Source organism: Aplidium turbinatum, chromosome 11, assembly GCF_918807975.1.
Source record: "Aplidium turbinatum chromosome 11, kaAplTurb1.1, whole genome shotgun sequence".
Lineage (NCBI taxonomy): Eukaryota > Metazoa > Chordata > Ascidiacea > Aplousobranchia > Polyclinidae > Aplidium > Aplidium turbinatum.
Window position 1 is genome coordinate 10,389,846 of NC_137482.1, and position 23,097 is coordinate 10,412,942.

Consider the following 23,097-nt stretch of genomic DNA (forward strand, 5'->3'; position numbering starts at 1 on the left):
AGGCCTAATTGAAGCTACTGTACGCAAAGCTACAGTATACTCAGAAAACTGGCCTCTGCCATGTACTAAATGGAAGACTCAAACTATATCCAAGAAAACATGTCAAAGTCTTATGGGATTGCATTAAATTTTGTCATAGAAGAACGGGTGAAAAAAGTAGCCATGCTTCAGTTTTTTGCCTTTGTCATCGTTACGCATGACGTCATATGGTAGATTAAATTATTCAAAAATAGAATAATACCCTGTGTGATACACAATATTGAATAGATTTTTGCGCACCAAAATCAACTTTTTGTATTAATTCCAAAAGAAAGCAATTTCTTTAGCGTCATAGCATCCGGTCATATCTTGGAGTGTGATAAGCATCATTATTCCGCACACTTCATGCGTGACGAAGAAAATAGAAAAGAAGTTATCCATTTCTAACTAAATTAATGCATAGGTTATAAAATATACCATTTAAAAAGTGCAAGTCAAAATTCATAGTATAGCCTAAAAGTTTGTGACAGAACTCCAGTCCTGAAGCGTTACAATTTGACAAGTCAAGTAATTTTAAACAAATGATAGTATCTGTCTTAAACAAATCAATAGACCCAAAAAATAATTTTAAGATTAGTAGGCCTACAATAGTTTATTCTAAGGTTTAAACTAGACGTGTTTGTACACACATTGAATCAGTTGTGTTTAAACTAATGCATTCGACGAGACGTTATCTTTGAATTTCTGGTTTAGGAGATCAACCAAAATGTCTTACTTTAAAATGACAAGCAAAGTTGGACGGGAAATCTTCCGACTCGGATTCCAGTGGGCCCCCAGCCAGCAAATCAGTTTTTGCACTAGTCTTACTTTACCTTGAATCAGCGTCTGAGGACTCAGATGTTGAACCATCATTTGCAATAGGAGTAATTTACAGACTGGCTGCTGCTCTCAGACGCATACCTTCATGTCAAATATAAGCTTAGCCTGCCTACAAATACGAAATAAAACACTGTGGGATTGCATTGGTAAAGTGAGTTACTACTGCTCATTGAACATTTTTGCACCCAGATGACTACATTGCCTGTTTATATCAAAAAAGCTTTAGGATCTGTGATTAAAATTAATGTTTTGTTTATTTTCTATGCCAACGTACCAGTATATCTGTCGGGGCTGCGTAATATAAAATATAGGCATGTTTGATTTTAGTTGGTTTATGTTTATTACGACGTCACAAGTGCTCTCTGAAGATTTTGAAGGAAACTTATTTTTGAAAATAAGTGACCGTAGCCTATTCTTTGGAGACACTGCATTCAAGTGCCTTCTCACATTATAGCGCTGTCAGCTTGCAGCAAATCATTCAACTTTCAACTGTTAGTTGAAAAGTGACTCACAGCAATTAGACACAATGTGGTCGGGCTTGAAAACATAAAAGGCATAAGATAATATTTATAATCAAAATTAATTGGAATGATCTTTGGGCTATTATTTAAGACCTCAATTCATAGCTTCAGGGTTTGAAACAACAGTAACAATACCGTGTTGTTTCGATTATTTGAATGTCTGTTTCTCAAAACTGATTGATACAGATAACTTAAAAATGAAAGCAAATAAATACTTTAATACGTTGCTTTTGTTGGTCTTGTTTGTTGCTACAACTTTTTGCAATGCCCAAACGCTACCGAATTGCACGGAGCTGAAGCAAAATTTAAGTACATTTGGGCGTTCGCCAAGTGAGTTATTGTATCTTTTTTTCTAAGCTGGCCGAGCAATATTACACTTGTGTTTGCGATTTATAGTAGGCCTAAACGTAAAATGTTGCTTTGAAAAAATAGTGCACGAATACGAGGTAGTTTTATTGCATACAGTATTGCTATTGTTGTGGTATGTCCGTTCTAATGAGAGCAAAACCACAAGTTGTAAGAAAATGGACTGCCTATACAAAAGTAAACTTCCGGAAAACAGCACACCCTTGTTGTTAGGCAATCAGGTTTTGCTCCTTGCCTACATAACAAGTAGATTCAAGAAAAGATCGAATATTATTCTTTGTGATTTTTGAGCTTAACCCTTTGCTTTTCAACGTTTTTTTGGAAGTTAACTGCTCAAGGGGGGGCCGTTTTTGGATCAAATTCAATCAGCTGTTACGTGTTATCCGCTGATGCTATTTCAACAGAAGTTGCACTGGTGTGAAAGCAAATCATTTGTCTATAAGTTTGAAAAGTCATTATTTTAAAATTTTATATGTTAAACTTGATATTTCAATTTTTGCAAAGGTACCCAAAAACGACAATTTTGATTTAACTTGCCGCTATTTAATTACCGTGCTAATCCGATTTCATGCAAACTTCTAAATAACAAAGAGCTCGATCGAATGCACGAAGTGTGTGTGCGGTGTGCCGAATCATTGCATTGATTAGAATTTACGACTTGCGAGCAAATCTTATTGTAAGCTACTCACTGATTCTAAAATAGTTACAATCAGAGTAACATTGTTACACGAATTTGAAAAAAAATCAAAACTGCGTTTGTTGTCTTACATTTTTATCCTAAACTAATGCATTCCGAAACTCATGGCTAGCTTCTAGTTTTATGGAACCAAATTTCTCATAAGTAACACCTTAGCCTGCTTGAATAGCTGTTTACATCTTCGTTTGTGTATTTTAGGTCTACAATTGAGTTCGTAGTATGAATATTTTTAGTAGAGAGAAGACAATTGAACAATGAACATGTTGTTGAAATTATCTGAAATTTCTAAGTTCAAATTAGGTGCTTTTGAAATTGTGGATTTGTGTCAAGTCGCATCACAAATATCATGCAGGCCACATCATAAGTCATTTCGCTTACGAGTGTTTATAAACATGACTCATAAATTACATCCACAAAAAATACAGCATTTACATCAACAAAGCTAAGTTGGAAGCTCACTTTTTATTGAAGATTGTGTCAATCAATTTGAAAATACATTTTTAGTCCGCCAGCGTCGTAATAATGCAACAGCGAATTGAGGAACATGCGTAAACAAAGGAAATGTGAAATAACTCACAGTCAGCAAATCTACATAAATTTAACGTTTACAAATGTTGAATCAATGTAAAAGGACTGGATTGCTGACTGGGTCCTTGTTGTTTGAAGCACTAAAAATACGCGTAAAAGCGACAACATCAGCAAGGCAGTGATTATGTTTCTGGCCAAAAAAAAAAAATAACTTTTGACTTCAAAGATAAAAATGATTATAACAAAGCTTCAAAGTTTGTCGTAAAAAATTTTACAGAGATACAATAAACATAATCATTTTGTGCCAGATTGTGAGAAGATTTCCTAGATTCTTTCCAACCATTTGCAGGATTGCAAATTATTTTCCATAACTTTATATTGCTAAAAAATGGCTTCTTTGTTGAAACAACGTGGCTACAATTTTATAAAAAATTCTTAGGCCTACTACATTGAAGTAATGAAATTTTTTTTGTGATTTTGCTGATGACGTTTTACAATATCCGAGAAGTAAAAAATAATAATGATGAATTATTTTACAAAACCGTGGTTTGCAAGTGCTTCACAAAAAATTGTTGGGGGAAAATTTACTATTAGACGTAAAACGTTTGTAAAAGAAAATTGTCAGTTTACGTATTTATAATGTTTATTGCGCTGTTATCGAATTATAAACTGCCTGTAGGCTATTGTCTACCTTTGTAGTTGCCGGCCAGCTTAGAGCAGCATGCAAACTAAGCGTTTATGGTATTTGCATCGTGTTATGATTCTCGAAAATTTCCCACAAGGTCTTTATTTTTATCGTGATATTTTGTGCCTCTTTTGTCCTAAACTTGAAGTTATTGTGCAGCACAATCCACATCGGTTTTTAGACTCAGTCTTCATTGAAAATCTTTTGTGTGGTGCATCATTTCAAGTAGTGTCTTCCCCTAAACTGTTGCACAAATCGCCCAGAACCAGGTTGATTATTATGTATCTTACAGCAGTTGAGAGCCCGTTATTGTATGTGTGGAATTATTACTGTAGATGTCTGACTAAATTCATGCCAAAGTCGAGCAAATTCTGCTTTCGGGATCCTTGCCGTTATTTACGGTATTTTTTGTTGATAAGTTTAGGCAGCATTTTTCCAAGATAAATGAAGACATCGGTATTGTTCGTCACTTAGATTTAGTTTTCTCAGCATTGTTTATTCATTCTTTGATCCACTAGTTTGTCCCACTTTTGGTATAATCGGATCGTTTATAAATGGCGGGTCTTCACGATAGCCGGCCTCTTATACATTGGCGCAACGTATTCAGATGTTGAATCAATGATGAAGAAAGCTGATTTGTTGTTTGTCTTATGTGACGCCTAACTTTATGCCTCGTCTACAGTACAAAATATCTTGTAATGTACATTGTGTACATTGTACATTTTGTTTGTAGGCCTACATTACAAAATATTTTGTAATGTAGATGAGGCATTATCATCTTTATTTTGCGCTCTTTGGAACAAAACACAGTGCACTGTGAAACAAAAATACAGGACAGAACAACAAGTAAGCGACATAAAGCATTGAAGGGACGCCATCGAGTTAGCTGATACGTGTAAATGGAGCCTATCTCATAATTTTGAGTGTATCTCACAATTACTGTTTGCAAAAACGCTATTTCTCCGGCTTCTCCCAAAAGCATTTGCAGTGATACATTTCCTCAATTGCAAGTTTTGTCAATGAGAGCATTTCCATAGAACGTTTATTTCGAAACCAGGTTTTCGTGTTTTTATCCAAGAGAAGATTTCTTATTGTAACGTTTTATATTCGTCAATGAATAGGCTATTATCTGCTTGAAACAACTGTTTTGAATAGTTTGTGGCCTCCATAGCCTACTATTTTGATCGTGGATTGCTATTCTTCTTTGTAGAGCTGATAACGCAAAAAACGTTTGCTATTATTGTTTCTAATTAACAGCTTTGCGATCACTGGCTTTTCTTTGTAGCATAAGAAATAACGCGCTTTGTATTATTGAGGTCAAACCAAACAAAGGAAAGCAAGAGGATGCTTCTCTCTGCTCGCGCATATCGATGCACGAAGCAATTATGAGCTTATGGCTTGTCATCGCAATGTAATCCGTTTCACGCTTTGCTGGAAGTGAGCTAGAAATAGCAAAAATTCACCAAAATCTTGAATTTACAAGAAAACTACACAACTTTTAGCATCAAATTTAATATCATCAGATCCGCCTGGCAATTTTAGGAAAAGTCAAGAAAAACCAAGTGCATGGCGTTACTGTGCTTCAAATAATTAAAGGAAATATGAGGGGGGGGCCAAATCTGGCCTCCCTTTGAGGAGCAAAGTGTTAATGTGTTGACCTTATGCCACATTTGGAAACAAAAATTTGCTGAATGAGTTAATTCATGGCTTTTAAAAACCCATCTCTAAAAAGGCGTCACGCACCAAAAAACATGATTAAAGTTTGTTTCATTTTAAACAGGAGATGCAAGAATCCAATGCGCAGATTTGTGTACAGGAGAGTCAATCAGCGATCCCTTTCAATGCAACTCCACCAACTATTGTGTATTTCTGAATGGAAATTGCTATTTGAAAGAGCGCAGTAAGTGATATCTACACTTGTTTCAATAGCTACACTGATCAAGCAAAACATATGCTAACACTTTATCTTTCAGGCAATGCTTTGGCTTCTGTACAAGGAATAGATTTGGACAGTATAGGACAACGATATTTTAGAAGAGCTAATGGGACTTCACGAACCGGACCAAGACGCTTGCCAGGTAGATAAGTTTTGAGAACGATTTGTGGAATAGTCATTTTCAAGGATTGTTTCGAAGCAAATTATTGTAACTAACAATATTTAAAGCATGTAAGAAGTTATTGAGATAATTTCTTTCTAACGTTTTGAACCGCAACGCAATAAGCTTTTGTTTAATCTTGTTTAGTAATCTTTGCTTCATTTTGTCGTTTTGACTATTCCGGTGAATTCAAGGTTGGACTATTGTTTTCTGATATAGTCGTATTACCTACTGAATTATTACTACTGCATTATTTCTGTCAAACTGCAATTGTCATCATAAACAATGCACCTTGGTTTTATCATTGCGCCGTCCAAACAAAGACGAAGAGCATAAAGTGAAATGAGACTGCGAGAGCAAACGACTTTAGTTATGCTGTGTACAGTGAACGACTGACCAGAACGACTATAGTTTGATACGCACGTATAACAGGTTAAATATCAATACAATTACATAAATGTTTTATCAAACACAATCATGTTTTTATTAATTAAAGAATAGCGCACAATTATTTATTATAAAAGATGAAGTAATAATTTATTGCTTTAGGTTCGAGTATTCCTTTTACCCTAGAACAAATTCAAGATATTTTTCCTGGTGTTTCTATCTGCCAAGAGTTTCCAGATTCGTGTACTATTTCATATACGTCTCCAAGCGATATACAGCCACAACTTAACATCCCTTACTGCCAAAGGTAAATTATTACTTATGGTAGCTTAAAGTGTTTAATTTCTCAATGTAGGCTACAACATTCAGAGCCCTAGTCAATCGCTCCAATTGACAGCTCGTCATTGACTTGAAAGTTCAGGAACAACAACAATATGTACGATGGACTCACATTCGATTCCAATAATATTTAAAACTGCAAAATTCCAGATTGACTTAATGATCTCTTCGAATTGTAACAGCACCTGGTTGCATAAGAACTGCTGTCCAAAAGATTCAGAAACCAAGCCTATTTAATTCATAATGATTGTATGAGGAAGAAAGCTTTGACTGGTGACTGTTAAGAATGCAACACCAGCTCAAGTCTGAACGTAAAATATTTCAAACTGACATTTCAAAACAGCTATCAAGTCCACTGATTTAGTATTCCGTTAAAGGATTGTATGCCGCCAAGACAACCCATCTTTGGAATTTGATGCAACACAGTGTCTCAGCACTCCTGGTTGTGCTTTTGATTACTCCCTCTATTTGTATAGAAGTGTGTTGGGAAGTGCTGTCCTTTTTAATATACCTATTTGCCATTTGGCAATTCGAAATGACGTTTTCCACCGTCGTGCAAACGAATACATTACAAAGGTAAGCTGTGTAAACTATTAGGCTTCGGTGTGCATTCTGCTTTTACAACTTGACAGATTTGTTTTGTTTAAAAACATTCAACTTCCGCACGTTATTATCACAGCTAGCCTACTTGAAAATCTCTAGCAAAGCTAGTTGACTATTTTTTATTTCTATACTTTGTAGGGAAACGCTTGGAATCCCATACTCACAAACTGCCTTGTTGAAGAAAACAGAGAAGAGATCTTTCGAGAATCACGGGAATGTGCAAGGGTCGGAGTACTTGAAGATCTAGGATATCGTGCGAAGGGCGCAGGGTGGAGAGGTAGTTTTCCATTGCACAATTTTGATTACGTTAAGTGATATGGATGATCGAAATATCGCTGTAATTGCAGATATATGCGGCGTTCTCAGCGCTATAAAAAGTAGACGTTTTCAGCTCAATTCTGTCAAAGTTGAGGACTTAGCAGGAACGTAGCTTTGTGACACTTTTGCGTGTTTAACATGTCTCGACTCCTGCTGCTATCCAAAAACCAGCCAAATTTTTGATTTAAGATCTAATCAGCCGAAAAAATATGGAAGAGGAAAACATGGCTCAAATCCCTCGCCTACATATGTCACTGCATGTTGTACTACTACAGTTTCTTTCTATTCAAAGCAAAACTCTTTCAAATGCGTGTTAAAACTGTGCTTCAGGTATCTCTTCGCGAGACTGCCACCTTATCAATGGCTGCTGGATAAATAATGCTTGTGTCTATCCACTCCACCTCACAAAGACTAAAGTAAAAGCAGAGAGCAAACAAACTCCATCTTTCATCAGTACTGTTGCTTATGGAAGAACGAAGTGTTTGCCTTTCGGCAATGATTTAGTCAATGGCGATTTTTTAGATGCTTACCACACTTGCTTGCAGTCAGGTTGCGCAGCTGAGATTGACAGGGAAACGCTAACACAGCATTTAATGGGTGTTGCGCGTACGTACCTACCCCCGCCACTGCAGTTTGGGTTTCAAAATTTAGTTTCACGTGGATTAGTTCAAGCTCACAACTGGAAAAGCATGGCTGATCAGTTAACGCAAAGCAGTGTATTTTTCCCAAGAAATCCTCCTGAAACATCACCACCAAGACCAGGAAACAACAATTTTCCTCCAGGAGTAGGTGGACCTTTTCCTCCAGGAGTCGGTGGACCCTTTTCTCCAGGATTCGGTGGACCTTTTCCTCCAGGAGTCGGTGGACCTTTTCCTCCAGGAGTCGGTGGACCTTTTTCTGATTCAGATCAAGAAGGGTTCTTGACGGTTCCCACATTCAGGTTCACGCCGCCTTGTCCATATATAAACATTCAATGGCCTGGTTTTCCATCTTTGCAAGGAAGTTTTGAAGGTTGTTGTGAAAAGTCGTTATGCTACGTTCCGAGAAATAAAGTTAGAAATGCTCGTTCGGAAATATCTTCTTACCTAACAGAATGGTCAACGTGGACTTCTTGCAGCAAAACATGTGGCAACGCACAACAAACAAGAAGACAAGAATGCGTTGGAGATGACTGTGGCAATGCTAGAGAAGAAACACGAGAATGTGACCTTGAGGAATGTCTAACATATTCACAGTGGTCGGAATATGGCAGCTGTAGCGCAAGCTGCGGGGGTGGTAGTATAACAAGAACACGTACCTGTTCCAGCTCTAATCTCTCTGTATGTAATGAAAGTCTTTCAGAATCAATGCCTTGTAGAACAGGAAGGTGTCCATCCATACGAATTCGTCGGTGGTCTCGATGCAGCACGACATGCGGTGTTGGTATGCAAAGACGTAGTATTACTTGCGACAGACCTGGTGATTACGGATGTCCGGAAACACGAATTGAAATGCGACAATGTGAAACCTTTTGCGGTGGAATCAGATACGTAGATTCAAAATGTAATTTGAATACTTGCCTCATCACAAGAACACCGCAGTGCGTGTTGAGAAATGGTCGACCAGGTCATTGCAAAAAACGACCTCGTGTCACGAGAGTTCTCACGAAAAAATGTCTCTCAGGTCCTTGCTTCTGTGTTCATAATCCTCGAAGACGACGATGTAGGACGAACAGAAGAAACTGATTGCAGAAACTCTTTTGATAGAATGTGAAAGTGTTTCTTCAAATTTGAGAGTTAACTGATGGCAAGTTATCGTCGTAATTAAAACTGACACGTTAAAGTTTACTCTTTCACGTAACATGTTCTTCTTTCACAAATCTACTGGCTATGCCTGTTTAACCAATAGACATAGCCAGTACATTTGACAAGTTTATTGAATGAAATGTTTGCTAATGTTGCCGACCACATGTGAACATGAACTGCAGTAACCTGACTTTGAAACTGATTTATTCACGAAGCCATTAGTTGTTAGTAAAAAATAGACTAAGATGAATCTCACCCTCTGTCAAAATCGATTGTAAGAGTGGGTTGGTCGGTTTCTAAGTTTGTGTCACAAAATTGTCGTTATTAAATTGTGACATCTAATAAAGCAGTGGTTTTCAAACGAGGGTCAGCGGACCCTCAAGGGGTTCGACAAGAGTTCAATCGCTTCAAAGGGACAAAAAAAGATTTGCCAAAGCAAAAAAGTTGAGATTCACTGTAATACAGTAAAGGATCTTTTTGGTCTATTTGACAAAATCAAGCAAAGACAAACTTGTTTGTGTTGCTCTGTTGTCATAACTGGTAAACGTAACTGTTATGGTAATTTGTAATCTAAAGCCATTTATGAAATAGCGTTTAATTTTTACAAACTTTGTCCAAATAACCAATTTTTCGTAATTGCTTCCTTTGAACACGACGATACGTCTGACAATATAGTCTGCGTCTTTTGTTAGATTAAATTAGTCTCGATTTCTGAAAAATCGATAGAATCGTTTAATCAACTTCTTGTCACTGGTGTAGTGTGGTTTTTCTATCATTGTAGAAAAGAAGCTGATTTTCTTACACATAAAAAAAGTTTGAATAAATATCAGTTGTGCTCTTAACATAAAACTTTCCAGACAACCACTCCATATTCTGGTCCAGGTCTTTACCAGATCGGGTACGGATCTGACTGATTTTTACCAGATCTAGACCAGATAAAGTGGTTGTCTGGGTTAAAATGCGGCGAGAATGTTAAAACTTCAATCATAAGGCTTAAAGGTTGCTTTTTTAGCCTAGGCCTACTCATTGACGTAAGTGAGAATGACAACAAATCGAGACACTCATAAGCAAGAAGAAGAAGCAGGTATTGTTGGCTGTAAGACCAGTTAGGTTAAAAAAATAAAAAAGATGTAACAAACCGGCACACTTCTCTTCATCACTTCTGTCGGAACAGTGAGGAATTGCATCACAAATGTGATCACGACTGACGCATGATCCATCTCCGCATTCAAATTCTCCTTCGCTGCATCCTGCTTCAATGAAATGCGTATAAGAACAAATATCTTATAATAATGTATGTTTTTCTATAGCGCAATGCCCACTACAGATGTGCGCGCTGCTCTGAGCGTTTTGCTCAGAAGACGCTGGGTCAGCGCAGCCGTAGCCGTATGAAGACGCAGCAGAGTGCATTGCTAGAGCAAGTTTTTGTTGCAATAGAATGGTAATAAATTTGCATTGATTTGTAACAAAAGTTGCACCAAAAAGTTGCATTATGCTCACGCATGAATAATACAAATTTACTAAAGCGATTTATTTAAAATTTACTGAATATTTTTAAAAGCTATTTGAGGAAAAACTGCAAAATCTAGCAAACTTACATTACAGGCTACCTAATTATCATATGTGTAAAGCTTGCCTTCTTGTCCACTGCTCATATCAGAAGTTGTAACACAAGCATAAAGTTCGACTCTCATAACAGTGCTTGATCCAAACCAAGTGCGAGGAACGATGCGAATGTATCGAGCGATAAAAGGGTGATCGAAGTTGTTGTGCCGCACGGTTGTCGAATCGTTGTTTGCAGTAAATATCTGTTCGTTTTTTCAAGAATACCACAATGAAATCATCATATCACAGCAAAATTAGATGCGATGATTTATGATAGGCAAGAAAAGTTTGCCGAATCTTTAAAAACAAATTTTGTTGAACCTTTTGTTTGAAATCTTTTACACAACCAATACTAATATACTTTTGATTGATTGCGACAATATTATTTTATTCATCTGAAAAACCTATCTTCGGATAGCCTACTTAATCTTGGCCATTTCGCATACTTGAAGAAGATCTAAACCACTGACACAATCCCAGTAACCGCGATTGACAAAACAAAGTGTTATTTCTTGTTAAGTTTGTTACATCTTTGATATCTGTGAATTGTTTTATTTACTAAGTGCCATGAAACAAAGAGCTATCTTTGAAATGCTTTGCTCAAGCGCACTCTCCGAGACTCGAACCAGCGCAGCCGCTTAGTTCGAAGTCTTAAATTGAGCAATCCGGGTAAAGTTCAATTCTTGAATATAGCATGCATCCTGGAACACAATCGGTTCGTAGTACGGTTTAACTAAACCACAGTACAGTATCACGTTTGCTTCACTTCAAGAAACGTTTTATCACTTTTGAACATTCAACTTTTTTTGCGTCTACTAAATTACCATGTGAATATCCTAGTTAACTGAAACAATAAAAGCCACTAAGGTATAAAGCCTACTTTATCGTGTAATAGGCTACTTAGCCTACCGTTGGACGAGTATGAAGTCCTGCCACGTATTGTCGCCATCTTATACCATCATAACTGTGGTGAATCATATACGAAGACACAAAGAAATGATGCTTGAGATAAAAACCTTGTGTAGAAATGCCGGTTACCATTCGAAGTTGCATAAAATCAATTTGAAGCCATTGAAACCTAAAAAGGAGCTTGTGCAACAAAAAGTTAAGAAAAGTTAGTAATTGCGCAATTGCTAGTGGTAAAACAATAAAGTTAACTAAATATTTGTTTACGAGAGTAGTGCGTTGTAATTTACTAAAGCAACTTTTAAAATTTAAAACGACCCGAACCTTACTCTATGCTGCTATTGTACATCCACTCTTCACTATTGCCTCACCTGTGGGGTTGCACAGTGGCACTTGCCCAAGCTCCATTCTCATAGTTTAACCTTGCTTTGTGTGCCGCCCAGTATCGCGAAAGTGTGGAAGAAGCGGTGATCTGAATGTCCTGGATAATTCCTGATGCCATGCCTACTGCTTTAGTTCTGGAATCACCAGTACCACAAGCTATGCGGGAAAAAACGTGAATTAAGGAAACTTTAATTTTGGAAATTTGACACCTACTTGAAAAAACTGGAGGCACATTTTAAAGTATAGAAAATGTGGAATGATGTCATGTCGATAAGAATAACAGCATCGTGCAGGCTACATCTACTGAGTTTTTTTTTTATTATGTAGCTTTGTTTTACCTTGAAGTTGATGAGGAAGCCCCACAAAGTAGGATATATTGAATCCTGGTCGATTAACAGTAGAGTCGCTCATGAACTCCACGGTTAGTTGGTGGTATCTGCTACGGTAAGGCACAGGCAGTCTGTTTCCGCTATACCAACTGTGAAGCCGCTTTTCTCGGCCAAATCCATAGAATACCTTGAAAGTATTGACGCAAAGAATTTAATCGAGACTATGTATACGGTATAGTCAAAATAACATAATTCAATTTGTTGAAAATAAACTTCCGTAAAAGAATTCTTTTAACTTATTGACATAACGCAACAGTTTACCTTTAACAAATCTGTATTGCTCTCAGTGTTAAAACTAAAAAACTCCATCTGTATCAATTGCTTTGGCTTAGCATTGAATCTCCATACACACTTCAAGTTGTCTGGATAAAAGCTTGGGTGATGCAAACTGGCCATCCAACCTTCAGACTCCAAGAGATCACGTGATCCACCACATCCGGAAGCTATGCATGATAAATTACAGGTAAGGAAACAAATTACTGTAACTTAAACAGTGAGTATATCTATTGTACACGGAGTTTCAGCTCGTAGTAGCTAATTTACTCAATGATAGAAAGCATTTTTCAAGTTTCCTGGTGAGAAGTTAAGTGGGTGCTGTATAACAAACCAGTGTATCAACCAAAGCATTTTCAGCAACCAGATATACAAAGCCAGAGCCGTTGGGAGGATAATTTGGGCCGGTACCAATAAGATCCTCAGCACCTCGTTTTGTCGGTTCTACCTTTTTCTAGATGTCTGCTATGTTTGTCATATATATATTTTTTTCGTTGTGATGGTCAGAAATAAAAACAAACTGAACTGAACCTCAAATCAAGAAGATTCTAAGAAAAAAGCACTATAGCCTACGGTATCCAAAGAGGACGAGGTAGTTTTTTTAAGTTTCCAGGCCTCTTGGAAACGTTACGGGCCCCTAAAATCATCCCAGGTCAGAGTCCAAAAGAACTCTCCTGAATCTCCCTGTCAACAATACTGTAGAAAGCAATTGCGTTGACCGGCCAGATGAAGCAACGGGTTTACTGCTAACATGTTTTGTTGTGGTAATTTCTTGCAGTGATTGATTGGATTCCAGTTTAAAAAGCTGAATATACCAACGAATAACAATCTTGTATACCAAATTAAAATGCTTCGGTAGTCCACGGATTTAAATAAAATGAGGTAACATTGCTTCACTTACGACAGGAAACCTCATCTTCTCCCCCGACGCAATCTATATTTTCGTCACAAACTTTTTCCCAATCTACGCAAGCCCGGTTATTGCAAGTAAACCTTCCAGGGCAGTGACCTGCGCCAATCCACTTGACGGAAATATTGAACCTATAGTTTCGCACGAAGTCAAAATTCAATGGAAAGATAACAAGTTCGGCTTAGTTTTACAATATTTTAAATCAACAAAGCGAAAACAATACTTGAAATAACATGGCAGATGTTAACAGTAGAACAATCTAAAAACAAGTATATAATCGTGGTTAGCAAAAGATTTATGATCCTTTACAACGTTTTTACAAGTAACACTCACCCTCGATTCGTCACAGATCCGTCAGTTGAAAACGACAAGGTTACATTCCACGTTCTGCTAACATAAGTCGGAGGTTTTATGACTCCACTGAATGAAGCTGTAAAACAAGATCTTGAATCAGTTTCAAACTAACTTTGTTTATTTAATGTTTTAAGTCGGTTTATATTTCCATGCAATGCAATTGGAGAAGAAACAACAGGATATTACCTTGCAGCGTTTTATTTCGCCCAGAGCCTTCGTATATTCGAAGAACGTCATGTTTTTCTTCGGTAGCAAACTCTTCAAAGCCCAAAGAGACCAATCTAAAAATTAAAGATCTTAACTTCAAATAACTGCATTGCACTTACACTTAGTAATCGTAATTGAATTTGTTTTCCGTGGTGTAAACGATAAATATAGCCGCTTAAAAAATTCTAAATGTGACTTACTTGATAATAATTATTTATTTATCACATTTGCAATAAAATTTATGTTGGAAAATAAAACCTTGTTCTGTGTTACAAGTAAAATGTCTCACTTTTTATCACTGGGAGCATAAATTCTCCATACACAATTTATGCGATCTTTATACTTTTCATCAGGATAGTCTGTGGTGGTGATAAAACTTTCTTGTACAATTGTTGACATCTCTCCACACCCAGACTCTAAAATGTGTGCATTTTCAACAAAAGGTGGAGAATAAAAGTTCTCAAAAGTCAGATTATTTCATTTTTTTACATTTTTCGAAGCAAGTAGGTCTATCAGATATCGGATGATGTCAATCAGAAATGTGAGAACAAACACCGGATAGGTGATTTGCTACAGTGCAACAAAAATGGCATATTTGTTGAAACCAACAGTTTTACCGCACATGCGTTCATCGTTTCCGTCTGAACAATCCACTGTACCGTCGCAGAGCCAGTGCTTTGAAATACAAGTCGCATTTCCACAATCGTAATTTCCTGGACAGGCTGATAAAGTACAAAATTAAAAGTCTAACTTCAGCGTGCAAAGCTAAGAAGAATCTTAACAATTTTTATTAGAAATTGTCTTATCTCAAGATCAAAACAGTCTTCAATTTCAATTTTCAGTTCTGTTTTTCAACACTAATGTTCATAAAATATGAATTAATTTCACAATGCAACAACACATTAGCTTTTAAAAAATAACCTAGTAACCTATAGGCTAGAACTTAGCCTAAAATAAGAGCAGCATATAAAACAATAAGTTGGCATTTACTTCCTGGAGCTTTTGCGGTTGCCAGAATCTTGAAACCACGTGACTGCACAGTTTCATCACTCTCAAATGTAACAGTGACTTCATGAGATGACGTCGTTAGTGATGACGGATGAGTTTTGCCGGTAAAACTTTCTGAAAATGCAAAAACGACAATTTGATATGACGTGTCACTTTTGTAAAAAAAAAACTCTGGTTTGTATGTAAGCCTACATCTTGTTCAAAAAATACTCACGAAAAATTGATTTGCTTCTTCCTATGCCTTCAAACACATTTAACTTGTCGTATGGAATCTCTGTTGAAAAATCAACAAACTGTATCTCTATAACAAGATTTTTCGGTCTCGCAGAAAGTCGCCATGAGCACTTTGAAGAAGGATTGTATTCATTAGGATAGTTCATGGATTTTAACTCAACTTTTAAACCTTCTTGGACTACTCTGTCAGCTGGGCCGTTGCAATTTGATTCTAAAACAAAATATACATTTTTTTTATAAAGTGGCCTACATTGAGCAAAAAAATATCTATATTTTAAAACTTCGCTGAAATAAAAGAAGTTTGCGTCTGAAAATAAGGGCCAAAGCAATTAGTTACCACATGCATGTTCATCAGTGGCCTCCATACAATCTTGTTCTCCGTCGCAGACGAAGTCATGCTGTATACAAGTGCCATCAGGACATTCGTATTCTTCTGGACAAGCTAAAATGAAAAAGCGCAGAACTACTGTTATATTTATTACCAAAGCGATGTAACTCACGTTAACAGTTGTTAATGTGATTGTTTGTTTTATTATCTTTATCCTGCATTGCGGGAAAGCGGACTTGAGCGCTATGCATCGGTCTACGCCTTCCGACGTACACCTGACCCACGCTGCAGCCGACTGCAATGTCTGTTTCCGGTTGTCTACTCTATTTATGACTTAAATTTGGTACGGTACTACCCATTACTCGAAATCGATCACTGGGTAGAGGCAATTATCGTAAAGATTATCAAACAAGAAGCGAGCTTTTTCGTCAAGCATTTTTTCATACGCAGTGTGGTAGGACTATATGAGTAAAATCAAATAATCGCGAACCAATTTAATAGAAGGGTAAATCTTGTAAAGTCTGTGTGGTAAAAACAGTGTTACTACCATTAAAAACTTTCTTAATACACAAATAGCTTCAACTTTTTTTTTGTTTTTCAACGTAGTCTGCATAGCACAAATAGCCTATACGTTACAAACCAACTGGGTTTTCTGAGGTATAAGTAACAAGGAAGCCTCTTTCTCGAAGAAATGAGTTAGTGCGAAAAAGAACAATAGCCTGATTTGATCCTGTGATGATTTCACGGTTGCTGTTTTCGCCATAAATAGATTCTATAAAAAAAATACATATGTGTTAAGTTGTTTAAATCTGATGATCCGTTAGGTGAAACAATTTGTAAAGGTTTCAGATAGTAATATTTGATTTGCTCTGCTTTGCCTTTTTGCTTAGCATTGAGCACTTTTTGTAGTATTAATAGTTTTCATTGTTTTTATTAAGTTGTTTAGTGCAAACGTAGTTGAATCATTGCCATTGGAAAATCTGTGTATCACTCTTGGATGTGGCAATTCCTCTGCACACCGTAGCTATGAGACAAGAATTCAATTCAGACATTTCAAACATAGTAGATAATGCAACAACATTATTATGATCCTCGTCACGCTAGTCGTACTGTTGTAAAGAAATTAAAAGAATTAATCATATTTCTTTCGGCCAATATTTTTTCAGAAATTAGTTTTACTTTTGTATAATCTGGTTAACATATGACGCATTTTAAACAACATTTAGTGGGGCCGGTGGAAATCAAACCAAAACACCACGAAGGTGTATATTCTCAGGCATCCAGGTGCTTAGTATACGTAGCATCAACAAACATTTATGTTTATGGGACAGTAATTACTTTTACTATTGCCACTGGTATAGGCAGAAAGCCTATTTCATTTTGCATTTTTTGAAGTCAAAATTTGGTTTTGTCATAACCATCTCGTTTTGGTTTGGTGCTTTTGCAATTTAGCTCTTAAATTTAAAGTTGAACAACTTTGAAGTAAATTTTATGTGAGGGTGTGCAGCCACGATAAGTTGTTATACATTGAGGTCCATTACTATTGCAGTCCTTCAGCAAAAATTCCTTTAGATAGATTGTTATCTAGATTAGAATGCAAAACAAAACAACAGTAGCTCACCAAATAAAACTGTACGGTTTTGCTTGACAAGATAGATACTGAAAAGGTCATTAGCATTTCGTGTTTTGAAATCTTGCAAATGAAATTTGATCACTTTGTTTGGATCAACCAATATCGTCCAGACGCACTGAAGATTGTTAGGATAATGATAAGGATAACCAGCAGAAGTGAAACCTCCTGAAGCACTTGTCAGTATCACATCTGGTCTTGAGCACCCCTCAGCTGATTAATAAAATATGCTCAAGGATAGGCCTAACTAAATATGGCAAATGTCATTGTGTTGTTCTGCAATCGAATACGAGCATATAAACAGTAGCCTACATTTGCCAATCTAAAAATCAAGCCAATTTTTTTTAAATAAAAATTAATTTATCCCTCAACAAAATTAACAAAAAATAAGCACAAATATGGATCCCATAGTCAGCAGACAGCAAGTTAATTCTTTTTTGGATTGTTTCGACGTTTGCAGATGCTGAATCTATAAAAAATGGGACTGATATGCTAGCTAGATGAGATAAAGATAGAGTGATAGACTATACTGTAGAAAGGTGCAATTGAAAAAGTTAACATTCAATAACTGCTAGCGTACTGGTAATCTACTTACAAGATGGTAGAAAATCGTTTACGAATCGAAAAGAGAGCAAAAATCCGCTCTTTTGCATGATCGCATCGCTGGCAAATGTGATGCTCACTTGATGAGACGATACGATGAACTGTTGACCACGAGCTAAATGTCCGGTCAATCGTGCAGCCAAAGTTCTCTTAGAATTCATGTTTGTTTCGTCAACTAAATCAAATAGTTTTATGAATTAATAAACTTCTGTACCGTAAGTTAAAACTTACAAATTGACCAAAAACTACCCAATGCATGGGCTAGGCTACGGATATTTAACTTTTTGTTTTTGATAATTAACCATTTCTTTCCTTTTCACCTACTTGATACTTAGAAAAACAATCAATTCTGAAACATTTTAAATCAATGGTTAACGTAACTCACCTTTGTATATTAAGAGAACATCATAATCTTTTTCTGTGTCAAACTCCAATACGGTGAATTTGGCGACAGCATGGAGTTGGCCAACCAGTCGCCATTCGCAATGTTCGTGAGGTCGGTAGTTGCCATCTAGACCACTGGGGGAGGCAATCACACCGTGTGGTGACGTCATGATCAAAATGTCGTCAGAGCATGCGTCATAAGCAACGTTGGCCAAGCTTTCTTTGTCAACTTGGTATTTTCCGAGCCAATGGCTATCACAGGTGATATTTTGTTTGGAATAGTTTTTGCCTTCTGCAAAAACGATTTTAGTCGTAGGCTTAGGCCAATAAGAAAATAAAAATCCAGGATTCACAGATTGGAAGTTTTCGTGACCTCATTAGTCGGCAGCACTTACTTGTGCAAACAGGTTTTATCGTGGATGAACCGTGTTAAATGATCTGTGAGATCACTCGCTTCTAAAAGCCATATGGAAAACTCGCTGGAGGGTTTTATTTAGAAATTATAAGACAGTCCTTTATAACAGGGGTGAGCAACCTTTTTAACACAAGGGCCAGTTAGGAAAATGTAATGCTTACAGAAGGGCCGCACATCAAATAAACACTAATTTATATTTTCAGCAATGGAGTTTATCTTAATGAAATTTTGTACAAGAATGTCATCCTCCTGCAGTGAATTCAATTCAAGCTAGATTTCTCCAGGCGCAAAACATATTTCACAAATACAGGGGAGTGAAAAGACGGTCATATCGCTTCTTGAGCTTCGAAATTGTGTAAATCGAGATGAAAATCGTAGCCGGTCGTTTGGTCCACAGACATTTGATCGACAGTCATTTGGTCGACAGACATTTGGTCGACAGACATTTGGTCGACAGGACATTTGATCGACAAGACATTTGGTCGACAGGACATTTGGGTTAGGGTTAGGTTAGGGTTAGGGTTAGGGTTAGGGTTAGGGTTAGGGTTAGGGTTAGGGTTAGGGTTAGAATTAGGTTAGGGTTAGGTTAGGTTAGAGTTAAGGTTAGTTAACTAACCCTAAAATGAATCGTTCTGTCGACCTAACGTCCTGTCGACCAAATGTCTGTCGATCAAATGTCCTGTCGACCAAATGTCTTGTCGACCAAATGTCTGTCGACCAAACGTCTTGTCGACCAAATGTCTGTCGACCAAATGACTGTCGACCAAATGTCTGTCGACCAAATGACCGGGTACCGATGAAAATAGCCTTAATTTAAATAGCCTTATTTGTGGAAAAATAGCTTGAAGAAGATGAAGGGCCGCACAAAAAATGGAAAAGGGCCGCATGCGGCCCGCTGGCCGCACGTTTCCCAGCCCTGCTTTACAAGATAACAAATTAGCAGTAAACACTCAAGTGACCCGCGCGATCATTCGTAAACCGCATATGGCTCTTTGGCCAAAAAGTTGGACACCCCTGTCATAGCCTATTAGGCGACTTTCAATTGTAAGCGCAGAGCCTATATTTTAGGTCGTAGACCAGCAGAAACGGAAAAAAATATTTTTTCGTTTATTCAAATCTTCTGTAGCTTTTAACTTTCCCCGAGCTTAATGCCAAGCCAAGGCTAAGCTTACAACCCATGAACTGCTTACAATACGGGTAAAAACTAGTTTACCAAAGTAAAAAATAGTTTACTTTACCAAAGCTTGCGCCTTTGCATGTTTGACGTAACATCAAGAATACAATTTCTTCTTTTTTCGGTAGTCTATCATCTGAATTGACTTTCTTCAAGAAGCTGAGACGTAAAGTTGCAATTAGACTTCCATTTGTAAAACAAAGCACACTGGCGTTTCGAAATGTCGAGTGGAATTCAGTTTCGCGAAACGTCGAAGCGATCTGTAAAAATACAAATACTTTGCTTAAACATCAACCCAGTATGTTTCATAGGCTACAGTCATTGTGACTTTAAATGGGCTAAATGTCGGGCTCGTAATTTCCGCTAGTCTAAACAGTAGGCTTAGGCCTAGTTGTTACGGCCTATCTCTATACAAATCAAACGTCATATAAAACCGTTCAGGTCTACTGAATCTTACGTCATGGAATTTTTCCTAAAAATGAGCCAAAATTGCACCATCGTTCGTAAGACTTGTGTCAAACCTGTTTAAACATGAAATATTGCATCATCACCTTTGAACACCTGTTTGAATTGCGTGACAACGTCTTTCACTATTACGTCACAGTACTGCGTACGTGAGTTTGAGATATTGATATCTATTCTGGTCATTCATTTTAAAATTGTTGCTTGAAGAGGTTGGTCGCATGTTTAACTGTTTTGCTTAGTGCTTGTCAGCTGGACGAAAATTTCCGTCTTTTAACCAAGTAATCTGTTCTGTAGTGACAAGTTTTAGTGGTGTACGGCGTTGCATCCCATTTTCGACAGCCAGGTGGCTAATTTTACAGAAATACAATTTGAATAGACGTTTCAAAGGAGTGTTTCTTTTTCGGTCATTACATGCAGACGAACGGATTCGGGAATCTTATGTTACAATTTTCCCACGAAGAGATTATGGTTTACCGCTGTGACCGCTAGTGTCGAGATAAATGTTAAGTTTTTCAAATTTGAAAAAAAAAACTGTTGTTCGTTGCTTGCCATGAGTAGCCTATCTACTTCACACAATCAATTAACACTTAAAATTACCGTAAACTAGCTTTTAAAGTTGATGCAGCAATAATTGCGCTGACCGGTGTAATCAATGAACAGTCTTTCGAAACGGAACGCAAACCGCGTCATGTACTTACAGAATTTTCCAAACGTTTGGTGACAGCTTGACATTCTATAGATCTCTTTGAAGAATACTGTGGAATATATTTCTCTTTCAGGAGTAAAAGAGAAACAAGGAAAGTTGCTGGGAAAAACATAAAGGTCAAAGGTGCGGGTTGAAAGTCATTTCTCAAACCACAGTAGGTACATGTAGAGTTACAATAATTCAAACAAAGCACATACTGATTCTATTTGAATAAGACCTTCTGATGATCCGTTAGGTGAAACAATTTGTAAAGGCTTCAGATAGTAATAACTATATTTGATTTACTGCATTTAACAAGTATACAAAATTGAAAAGTAGTGGATACGACGTTAAAACTGCAACTGACGAGAAAGAATCTAATGGGGGAATTTTGAAGTTGTGGGGAATTTGGATTATGGAGTCATCCCTCAGTGTTCAATTCTCCCAGGTCTGCCTTGGCGTCGACGAACACCTGCTTGCTACGGGCCTGTAGCACCGTAGTAGTATAGCATCCCCAGACATAGGTCAACTTTAGCCTACCGTTACTTATCATGAGGATTTTCTCACCTCTATTATATCGGGATCTCAATTCGCTTCCTGAAGGATCATAAGGCCTATCTCCGTCTGAACAAATAAGAAATTCAAACACTGCTTAATAAGTCAATTATTATTTTTTGACATTTTTGATTTCTAAAATAATTGCAATCATCTGTTTATGTGTTTTTCTTTATTTTTGAATAGCAGTTTTACAATGGACTGGACAAATTTCGTAAAACGTCAGGGTCATATCAAAGCTCTTGATACAGCCTACTCCATTAAAACAACCTTGTGAACACTCTTCTCAGAACATTGTTTTTAAAGCTCATATTTTTCTAACCACTACTGTAAAATGAACCCAAAATTCTTAAAGTAAAATAAAACACTTCCTGTTAGCCTTACAGTATTGATCGCTCCATAAGATTCTCCAAGTATTATAGCTTACTCTCACCTGTAGGTTGATCAGAATTATTATCTTGATAGCTATTCATGGGATCTGCAAGTCCTAACCATGCTTTGATTTGATAAGGGTCGCCCAAAAATTCAAAGTAAATCACCGACGCTACAGTAATGAGCAAGATGAGCACAAGCAAAGTAGCAGTAGCATTTGTGCAATACGCTTTTGGCCGTGTGCTCTTCTGTTGCAAATTCAGTGTGCGTTCATTCATCAAGTCCTTATTCAACGAAAATTGGTTTGATTGATCTTTAATGACGCAATTAACGGAAGAGACCGGTTTCTGAAAATCTTTCCTTTCTTCGACGTTATTCAGCTCATTGCTCTTTTCTAAAATTCTTTGTTGTCGTGAACTTGATTGTTGAGAACCAGGAACAACAAGATATTTCGAAGCTTTTCGGCTTGGAAAGGAAGTAACAAAAGCTTTGTTGTCCACAAACGAGTTTTCTGCGTATCTGGATTGATTGTTTTCTCTTGTGCTTGACATTCGGTCGCGAGGAATGTTTGAAATTTCCAAAGGGAGCTCTTTCAGATTCATCCAGTGATCCGTGTGGGTGTGCATAAATCTTGTTTGTTTACAACTTGCATTCTCTGGCACCCTTGTTTGAGGATGATGATTAGCAAGATCCGCATCTTGACAACGATAAGGAAATTTCTTTTTTAGAAAAGCATTTGTAAACTTCTCATTTGGTTCTGCAGTAGCATCGCCTTCCATCAGCACTGTTCCCTTCAAGGGTTTGCTTTGGAAAAAGAATTGCAGTTAGCAAATGTGATCGAAAAAGGATTGGCAGGATAACAACTATTCGCAAACACAACGTGATTCAAACTAAAACCAAAGAATTTAGCGTCGAAAAAAATACTTCCAATAATTCCTATTTGGAACAGCTCTGTACTGTAGGTTATGACTCAAAACGTTTTGAAACGAAATATTTTGACATTTAAAATTACGTTTTATGGTGACGAATTCAGT

At 37.1% G+C, this 23,097-nt stretch overlaps 1 protein-coding gene across 1 annotated transcript in view; it reads right to left on the minus strand.

Annotated features, from left to right (window-relative positions):
* Nucleotides 1-22,842, minus strand: part of LOC145780188 (uncharacterized) — a 30,778-nt gene extending 7,936 nt beyond the window's left edge. Inside the window, exons 1-22 of the mRNA XM_082591895.1 lie at nucleotides 22,125-22,842; nucleotides 21,704-21,760; nucleotides 21,150-21,256; nucleotides 20,051-20,246; nucleotides 18,399-18,689; nucleotides 18,006-18,188; nucleotides 17,441-17,623; nucleotides 16,421-16,555; nucleotides 15,790-15,894; nucleotides 15,433-15,663; nucleotides 15,201-15,332; nucleotides 14,828-14,932; nucleotides 14,500-14,626; nucleotides 14,190-14,284; nucleotides 13,983-14,079; nucleotides 13,641-13,780; nucleotides 12,728-12,909; nucleotides 12,416-12,593; nucleotides 12,065-12,233; nucleotides 11,697-11,865; nucleotides 10,819-10,990; nucleotides 10,322-10,432 (exon numbers count right to left, since the gene is read on the minus strand). Of these exons, the coding sequence (XP_082448021.1) occupies nucleotides 10,322-10,432; nucleotides 10,819-10,990; nucleotides 11,697-11,865; nucleotides 12,065-12,233; nucleotides 12,416-12,593; nucleotides 12,728-12,909; nucleotides 13,641-13,780; nucleotides 13,983-14,079; nucleotides 14,190-14,284; nucleotides 14,500-14,626; nucleotides 14,828-14,932; nucleotides 15,201-15,332; nucleotides 15,433-15,663; nucleotides 15,790-15,894; nucleotides 16,421-16,555; nucleotides 17,441-17,623; nucleotides 18,006-18,188; nucleotides 18,399-18,689; nucleotides 20,051-20,246; nucleotides 21,150-21,256; nucleotides 21,704-21,760; nucleotides 22,125-22,842 (3,883 nt within the window). The remainder of the gene's footprint in view (nucleotides 1-10,321; nucleotides 10,433-10,818; nucleotides 10,991-11,696; nucleotides 11,866-12,064; nucleotides 12,234-12,415; nucleotides 12,594-12,727; nucleotides 12,910-13,640; nucleotides 13,781-13,982; nucleotides 14,080-14,189; nucleotides 14,285-14,499; nucleotides 14,627-14,827; nucleotides 14,933-15,200; nucleotides 15,333-15,432; nucleotides 15,664-15,789; nucleotides 15,895-16,420; nucleotides 16,556-17,440; nucleotides 17,624-18,005; nucleotides 18,189-18,398; nucleotides 18,690-20,050; nucleotides 20,247-21,149; nucleotides 21,257-21,703; nucleotides 21,761-22,124) is intronic.
* Between the last annotated feature and the right edge of the window lie 255 nt (nucleotides 22,843-23,097).